Source organism: Microtus ochrogaster, unplaced genomic scaffold (genome assembly GCF_000317375.1).
Source record: "Microtus ochrogaster isolate Prairie Vole_2 unplaced genomic scaffold, MicOch1.0 UNK505, whole genome shotgun sequence".
NCBI lineage: Eukaryota > Metazoa > Chordata > Mammalia > Rodentia > Cricetidae > Microtus > Microtus ochrogaster.
In genome coordinates this window covers 1,793-11,437 of record NW_004949603.1, presented here as the reverse complement: position 1 = coordinate 11,437, position 9,645 = coordinate 1,793, and the positions used below count along the sequence as shown (strand labels likewise).

The 9,645-nt window shown below is 37.0% G+C and overlaps 1 protein-coding gene across 1 annotated transcript in view; it reads right to left on the bottom strand.

Annotated features, from left to right (window-relative positions):
• LOC101999054 (protein odr-4 homolog) overlaps positions 1-9,645 on the bottom strand; it is a 15,010-nt gene that overhangs the window by 3,618 nt on the left and 1,747 nt on the right. The window contains exon 2 of the mRNA XM_005372250.3: positions 7,669-7,839. Coding sequence (XP_005372307.2) covers positions 7,669-7,839 — 171 coding nt within the window. The remainder of the gene's footprint in view (positions 1-7,668; positions 7,840-9,645) is intronic.

The window sequence follows — 9,645 nt, the reverse complement described above, 5'->3', positions numbered from 1 at the left end:
TGTGTGTGTGTGTGTGTGTGTGTGTGTGTGTGAGAGAGAGAGAGAGAGAGAGAGAGAGAGAGAGAGAGAGAGAGAGAGAGAGAGAGAGTGTGTGTATGCGGTGGGCATGGGTGGAGGTGCACACGTGCCAAGGTAGACATGTGGAGTCTGAGGACAACTTTTAGGAGTTTGTCCTCCCTTAGCCTAGGGTTCTTGAATGGACCTCTGATAGTCAGACTTTTATTGAGCCATCTTCCCAGTCCAAATATAAGTTTTCCCTTCATTATGCTGGCAATTATTTATACACATTTGCCTATCTAAATTTACTTAACACCAACTGAAACTGTTTGACCTTGTAACATCTTTAGATATCATATAGGCTAGTGGCTTTTGTTCCTCCTTCCAAGGTGCTAAAGAATCCTATGAAAACAAAATCTGACAGGAAAATCACCATATGTAAATCAAAAGAAAGCAGCATTGTGCAGGCTGTGGAAGGAATGGAGATTCCTGGAGAAGCCTAGCCAGACTCACACCATCCCCCAGAAGTGGTGGTGCAGTACAGTGCTACAGAATTCTAGAGAACTATGCTCAAAAGAACTATCTCAAGTCGATCCCTTCATTACCAACAACAGAGTACAGCAGTGTGTGTGTGTGTGTGTGTGTGTGTGTGTGTGTGTGTGTGTGAGAGAGAGAGAGAGAGAGAGAGAGACAGAGAGACAGAGAGACAGAGAGAGAGGAAACATAAAATAGGACATATTGAAGTATCTGCTTATATTTTTTAAATACCCTGTGTCAATTTAAAAAAGGTCTTTATGTATATATCCCATATACAAGCATAGACACATAAGAATGGCACATAAATGTATTTAATAGGAATCTGTGGTATCAAAATGGAAAGAAAAACTGTGTGTGGGGGGGCTTTTATGTACTTCATTATTTTCCTATCAGTATCAACAGCAAGTGCCATTACCAGCTGATCCATCTTGCCAGCCACCCAGTAACTGAACTTTTTCAATAGATGAGTTCCCTACAGTCAACAATTTATCCATAAACACACACCATTAGTTGGGTGTGGTGCTGCCACACACCTGATATTTCTGTCTCAGGAGGCTGAGACAGAAAGATAGCAAATTTGAAGAAAACAGATCACGCTTTAAAAGGGAGGGCCAGGCATTTGAGATACAGCTAAACGGTAGTGTGACTTTCTGCCATGCAAAAGGCCCTGAATTTCATTATTAGCATCACAATAAGTAACCAGGATTGTTTATTTTTCCTTTAAATTATTAATGTTTCTCAAGCATGTGAGTATGCGTGGGAGTAAGAAGGAGTTCAAGGCTTGCCTAAACCACATAACAAGTCATGTCTCCAAAGACTGAGTATGGGGCGATAGCTCAGTAGTCGGAAACTTGCCTACCATGCACAAGGCCCTGGATTCAGCCACGGAAAATAATAAGTAATGGATATTTAGTAACAAAGAAAAACTGGCTCCAGTGCCAGGACAGAACTGACAAAGAAGAGTTTCAGCAAATTTTAAAGGTGTGTCTTCAACTTATTTTTATCTGATAATAGACAAAGTACATCTGAATTATTAAGTTAATGTCTATGATGTGACTAACACATCCAAGAAATTCTAAAACCATGGTTATCCTTCAACATTAGTGAGTCATTCTGACAAACAATTTGTCTTTTACCCCTTAGGTCATTTAAAAGTATGTTACCTGAAGACACTTACTTGGCAAAACATCTATTTTAAAACATAGCAACTACTTGACAACTACACTATAGACCATACAGTAACAGTCAAACATATAATTTCCAAAACTTAGGAATAACACCAGATATTTAGAAAGCTTAATATCCCTAAATACATAACTCACTTCCACTTCTGAATGTGAACCTATTTTCAGGGGTTTATTGTTTATAGAAACCCTGATTTCAGATACTTCTGAAAATCCAAGTATATTATAAAATATTATGTTCACAATTTAATATTCATGTTTTTATTAATATGCAGAGGAAATTATAAAGTATCCTACCACCCTCCATTTATATGTATTACTTTTTAGAAAATATTCCCAAAGGTATCTGGGTCTAGGAAGGCCTTAGGACAGGTCTGTAAGTGGCAGGCCTAGACTCAAGTCAAATCACACGATAGCTTGCATTATGCATCTAAAAGATAAACTAAAACTACACACTCAATGTCTTCAGGTAAATAAAATAAAAGAATGAGAAATTGAATATAGCCCCAAACAAATAGGATGTTTAGCTTAAAACCCTTAATATATGCATGAAACTTGTAGTTTTGTTACCCTATCCCCAATCAGTAAAGAACATATTTTCTATTAAAACTATACAGAGTTACTAAATTAGCCCTTCCAATTCAACAAATCTCAGTGAGGCAAAGCTGACGTAATTCTAGATAATAATTTTTATTCTTGGCTACCTCAGACCAATGTTCAGCTCCTAAAACACCTGATCACTTCTATTTCATTCTTCATTCAATATCAGCTTACAGTCAAGAAATGTCCCTGAGTCCCACACAGAGAGAGCGCATCTGCTGTGTACCTGCTAATCTGTCCACTTTTCTACAACAGACCTAATCATCTTCACAACAGTCTAGGTGTTAGTACATTCTGCTGTGCTGCAAGATTATTGAGAAGTACTACTATATTCTATCTTTAGAATCCTAATGTTCAATATACTATAGGCAATCAATACATAATAATAAATTCTTAGCTTGATTATAATTTATATGTCTCAAAGGGTTTTACATTGAATGGTAATACTGCCAGTGCATTACTTATTACTCATTACACAGAAAAATATGCATATCTAGAAAGTCATTGTTTCCTATCAGTGTAGTTTCTATAGTACATATTCTATATCTGAGTATCCACACCCAACTTTCAAACTCCTCTTGTGTTCCCTTTGTTATTGTAATAAATAACATTCAGGTAACCCATCTGGGATGGTAAGCATTGCTGGTCCACCTGACAATATCTAAAATGCTAGGAGACAAGCCTCCAAGCACACATGAGGAATGACCTCAATTCGGTTACCTAGGATGGAAAGACCTACTATAAATGTGGGTGGCGCTATCCCCTGAGCTTGTATCCTGGACTGCAGGAGAAGTAGAGAGCTAGCAGAGCGTCAGCATTCATTGTTCTCTGCTTCCGGACTGCAGACACCGTGTGACCAGCTCTCTCAAACTCCCACCACTGTGACTCCCTCCAGGACAGACTGCTTTTCTGAACGGTGAGCATAGGAAGTCCTGGCTCCCTTTACTTGCTTGCCAGGCATTTTATCACAACCACAGAAAAGCAACCAAAACATCGTCTTCCCCTTACACTGCCAGAGTAAGAAAAAGGAAACAGGAAGAAAATCAAAATGCATGAGGTATAAAACTACATTCCCAGCTGGGACTGGTGGCTAACACCTTTAATCTCAGCACTAGGGAGGCAGAGGCGGGTGTGTCTCCAGCCTGGTCTACAAAGTGACTCCCAGGACAGCCAGAGCTACACAGAGAAACCGTCTCGAAAAACTAAAAACAGAAAAAAAGCAAAAACAAAACCAAAAAAAAAAAAACCTACAACAACAACAGCAACAAAAAAACAAACTCTAAATTCCCAAACTACACTTATAATAAAGCCTACAAAAGCAGATATATTAATTACTATTTACATGCTACCTAGGACTACTCGATTTTTAAAGAGGGATTACGTACAATTTTATCATGAATATTTAAGATACTTTATATTCCTTGGATTATGATATTAATATTTAACATGATATAAGCAATGCTAAAACAAAAGATAAAATATGGCCCACGGGGCAAGCACTTAATTCTGATGATAAATAAAGTGTATTGTTTTGAGGTCTAAAAGTTATTTCATTTTTTTTTTTTCTCAAAACAGGGTTTCTCTGTGTAGTCACTGTGGCTGTCCTGGACCTAGCTCTGTAGACCAGGCTGGCCTTGAACTTATAGAGATCCACCTCCCTGTATCTGCTGATTAAAAGCATGCGCCACCAATGCCAAGTCTAACAGTCATTTATTTGCAAAAATGAGATGTAGTCAAAATTATAGGGCTTTTAATAAAGTTGGTATTATCTACTGTATTACATGGCAATCTGTAAGACAGATGTGTACCTGAGAAGTGAAAACTAAAGGCAATAATGGGGGAGAATATGAGAACACTGAAACCGGATGTCTCTTCCCACCTTGAATAAGTAGGAACTGAAACCAAGGTCTTATTTTTGTCATCTAGACTGCCAGGCTCAGGAGGAAGACAAGAACTCAGTGGCCTTGGTGTTTGCACACCCTCACCCATGGAGGGCATGGTAAGGAGAAAAATACCAGCACCCTCGAGTCGAGACTGACCATCTGACAGGAAGGATAGATGACCACTAACTGTACTGTTATACAATACACTTGCTAAAGAGATGAAGGAAGACAGAACTTTAGGAACCGAATTCACTGTCTACTCAGAGTACTGGCTCTCAGGAAAGAAAATACAGTTTAAAGATAGAAAAAGAAAAGCCTTGTAGATCACTACTTACAATACGTATTGCCTATGTTTGCAATTGTTGTTACTGTTCTACCTGAGAAGTCCAGGCTGGCCTGGAACTCCCTGCCTAGTTCAGGCTGGCAATTCTCTGCTTCAACCTCCTGCGTGCTAGGACGTAGGGACTAGCACTTAAATCTTCCACCATGCCTGGGAAAATTTTTTTTTTTCTTATTGAATCACCAATCAAGTAACTGTAGACCCTAGCATTCTGGTCATTATTCTTAAGTAGTCCCTAGGTACTCTGAGGATCTTACTATATTCTCTGACATCAGTCTATCTTTTAAATCAGAGTAGAGGATATTGCTTGGTTTGGTTTGGTTTGGACAACAGAAATCTTGTTTTCTCATCCTGGTGCTAGAAGCTGACTATCAGGGTATGAGTACTTTTGATGTCTTCTGAATACACCCTCCTCGGCTCGCAGAGAGCTGCTGTTTTCCTTTGTCCTTGCTGGCCCTTACTTGCTGTATAATCTTTTCTTGTACCCCTTTATATGTGTCAATGTCCTCTTGTCCTAAGGATGCTGGCACAATTTGATTAGGGCCTATGCTAATGATATCATTTAACAAAATCAGCTTTCAAACATCCCCAAATATAGTCATAATCTAAAGAACTTGAAGTTAAAGCATTAACCAATATATTGGTGATGATGGGCATACAATTCTATTCATTCTAGTAATTAATTCTTAGGATGATCTAGTAGATACTATTTGGTAATGGTAATAAACAAATGTAATTTGTATTACGATAAATAAAGAAATTTTATTTCTTTAAATCACTAATCTGTTGAAAGATACAAGATGTTTCCTAGCAAATAAACAAATATTTTCAAGAGGTTTATAGGCCTTCTGAGTCAATTTAGACTTTAACAGTTTTAGTCATTATAGGTTAGAAATTCCTAATCTAGAAGAAGGAAAATAGGTAGAAAGGAAAACAAAACAAAATAAAAAAAATATTGTTCAGAAACTATACCAAAGAGAATAAAGTGTGTGGGACTATTTGGCTCTAAAATATTTAGAACATTAAATTTAGAAATTTGAAGCATGAATACAGCCAAGAAGCAATGTATGTGTTTTATGGATCCATATTTTTGAACAAAGTTTAGTTACAGGAAGGCTGACTGCTACCCAGAATAAAGAAGAATAGAATCTGTGTAATCATCTCCTTGGGATACAGATCTATATTAAAAGAAAAGTGATGAATTACAGAAACTCTATGGATACCCTAACATTTCCTAGATTCATTTAGGACCCAGCAATTCTCACTCTGTGGGTGCATATCAGACACCCTGCATATCAAATAGTTACAATTTATAACAGTAGCAAAACTATAGTTATGAAGTAGCAACAAAATAATGTTACGGTTGGGGTCACCACAACAAGAGGACTGTATTAAAGGTCACAGCACTAGAAAGGTTGGGGACCACTAATTTAGGTTACGGTTAACAGAATGGCTCAAGAAACATCATTAGGCACTAGAAAGCAGGAAGTGAACAAAACAAAATCTTCCTTCTCCCCATGAGAGTTCTGCTGTCAGTGTGACACAATGTAGCCTCACAAGGGAAGAGAGTTACAGTAAGGGACTACGTGGATCAAGTGGGTCTGTAGGCATGTCTGTGACTGTCTAGACTGCCTGAGCTGATGTGGGAAGACCAGGCTGAAGGTGCCCTCTCCTGGTATGGAGCCTTGAATTACAAAGTAGAGAAGGCTAGTTGAGACTAAGCACACATGTAAACATTACTCTGCTCTTGCCTATGGAGGTGACAGGGCCAACTCCTGTCACGATGACAAACTATAAACTATAAGCTAATATAAACTCCCCTTACTGCTAAGTTGTTTTTTGTCAGAGTATTTAATTGCAGCAACAGAGATGAAGTAAAAATCATCATTGGAAGTAAAGGGATTTTGATGAACACTAAACATTTGACATTCTCATTTTTACCAGATCATTTCTTGGGGGAAAAAATGTCTCTCTCTCTCTGGAAAATTTACACAGACTAGGTAGCCCCAAATTCATAGGCTCAAGAGAGCCTATCATTTCACATTTTAGCCTCTTGGGTAGCTGTAATAGCACGGAGTCCTCTGACTCCAATATACTTTCTGTTTTAAAAATTTTACTTTTTAAAAGACTTCTTTATTTTTTGCCTTCTTAAACGCCACACGGCTTTACCAAAATGAACCCTATACTCTCCCCTGATCGGGACTGGGAATTAATGAAACAGAATTAAATAACAAGTTAGAAAAGGAATTTTTAAAATTATTATTCATATTTAATAAACATTCATATTCAAAAGTAACAGAGACACTTTCTACCAAACCACAAACTTCTAAAGTAAGCTGTTTTTAACTCAGTACCTACTGTTTACAAATAATTTTATTACATAATATTTAGAAACATCTATTTGGACATTTCTTTACATACACATTTTTATATCTTATACTTATTGAAAATAAAACTAAAAGGCAAATCAAATAAAACCTCCCAAAGGTCAGGTCAAATGAGCACAGGCTAGCGGAATCCCTGGGCTACACAACTGGACAGTATCAAGTCTATGCTCTATCCAAGCCATCTTTATATGATTTCTTCAGCTGCCCACCGTACGTTAGTGTCCCCCCTATACAACAAGGACATAAAAAAAATGACAAATTAAACAGGGAAAATTTTCTAAAACAGCTTAAAAAAAACTTTTCTCATGTTGAAATTAATTCCTGAAAGCTACATACTTCCACACATTTAAAGCTGAATTTGTCTCATGAAGATTCACTTGCTAGACTCAAATAACACTTGATGTGTTTGGATAGTTTCCAAAGAAAATACTCATTGTATGTTTTTATGTGTAGAGATCTGTCATATGTGTGTGTTTGTACACACTAAGTTAATAATTTGAAGTATTGCCAGGCGGTGGTGGCACAGGACTTTAATTCCACTACTGGGAGGCAGAGGCAGGAGTACAGAGGAAAGGCCAGACTGGAGTATAGAGTGAGTTCCAGGACAGGTTCCAAAGCTACAGAGAAACCCTGTCTCAAAAAACAAACAAACAAATTATTTGAAGTATCAAACAGAATTAGCTTTAAGAAAACAGGAAGGCATGGTGAATTTAGATGAGGTCTAAGCAGATTTTAATTACCCGTGTTTACTTCCTTTGCAATTTCCAAGTCTTCTACTTGAATCTCATGATCTAACATATCTGAAAAATGGTCTCTGATTTGTTCAGCTGATTCATCACCAAATTTATAATCACATAACCTTATAGTGGATCCAGGAAGGGGAACAAAAACTCGGTGAGGAAGTTCATAATCTAAAAAGAATATTACATATCAATATTTAGATATCGGCTAATGGTATTAATATTTACTTCAAAAAACATAAAAACATCTGTTTGAAATGACAATGATTTTGAACTTTCTAGTTGATGAAACTGCTTTTATCGAGTTCTTTCTTTCCTCAATTTCCCTTGCTTCTTCAAAAGGACCTAGATAATATACCTATGAAGCATACAACCCTCCTTGCCTTTAATGTAGAGATGTTGCTAATCACATGTCATCACAGGACCCAGTGTGTACTACGATGGAGCACTCAGTCAATTTTGTAACTCCCCATAGATTGCTGCCTTTCTTGTTTTAGCCTTGCAAGTATTGTGAATTTAATTGCTAACTTTTTCTTCATTTATGAATGTTTGAGGTCACTGCAAGAGCCTTCCCCGACTTTGCCGCCCTGACACTGAATAGAAGCCCATGCCACAACAACTGGCTTTGTTCTTGGGATTGAACTCAGGTCCTCGTGCTTGGGAGCAAGCACTTTACTCACCGAGCCATCTCCCCAGAAACCACGTTTCACATTTCTTTGGATATTTGCAAACTAGACTATACACCCCTAAAAAAAGTTACTAGCTACATAAATATAACTGCTAGTTAGCTCAAAATGTGGCTCTAACAAACTAACACAGAAGTAGACACTTTTGTAATTAGTAATCACGTTGTCTGCATCAGATATTATTAAAAAGTTATCAATGTAAAGATCAAGCAGGAAATTGGGGTCATTCTATTTGCAACCTACACTTCCTCTTCAAGAAACTAGGATTACTTTATATAATTACAAATAGAAGATGCTAAAGTATTCCTTATGTGTCATGGGAAATTCGGTGACATAAACTACATGATTCTTCCACTTTCAGTGTATGATCTCATTTGTGTAGAACTGGAAGAATAATTTTACTCTTTGACCACACTGCCTCCTACTGTTAGAATTACATAACTGCAGTTTGTACCACAGCATGCAAAATTAGGATGATGGTATTTTTTGAACCAAACATACTTGAAAGTCAAAAATTTGAAAATGGTTATAATATTCATGGATAACCGACAGTAAAATCTTAAACGCACATCAAATTTGGAGTCTATGTTTGCCCAATTAAAGAATGTTACAAAAACTGAGTGTCAAAGAACTAATTGCAATGCATATAAGTATTCATTAAAGAAGAAAATCAAAACAAAACATTTAGAATCAGAAGTTCATCCACTAGCAGAAAAGAAGGAATGGAGACAAAAAGGTATAGTTTCAAAAGCATACTTAATATATGTTTTGGGTACAAAACTATTTTAATACAAATCACTAAGATGTAAAACATAAACTGCTTATATTTCCCCAGAGATGAAATTCAGCCATCTGGAGCCTAATCAAGTCAGCTAGAGAAATAGCTAAGAAATACAAAACATAACAGAGTATAAACAGTACCTCAGAAAATCCACTATACAGCAAACACTAATAAGTTAATATTTGAGTACACCTACGGTGACTTGAAACCTACAACACCAATGAAATCTTAAAGTCAAACTGCTGACACTGTCCACTCTGGCAAAAATAGCTCAATCAGAGGCAAATATTTAAAAAATCCTCTCTGAGAGTGGAAACAGAATGCAGCTACATAAAGAATCAAAGGGAAATAATGGAATAGAAAGTGTTATATGGGGCAAGAATGGAAATGGGGAGAGAAGGGAATATAGGAAGGGATAACTAATACAAAAGACATATGAAAACCCAATACTGAAGATGCTTCCTAAAGTATTTACATGCTCATATATAAAAAGTTTGGGCAGGGGCTGGA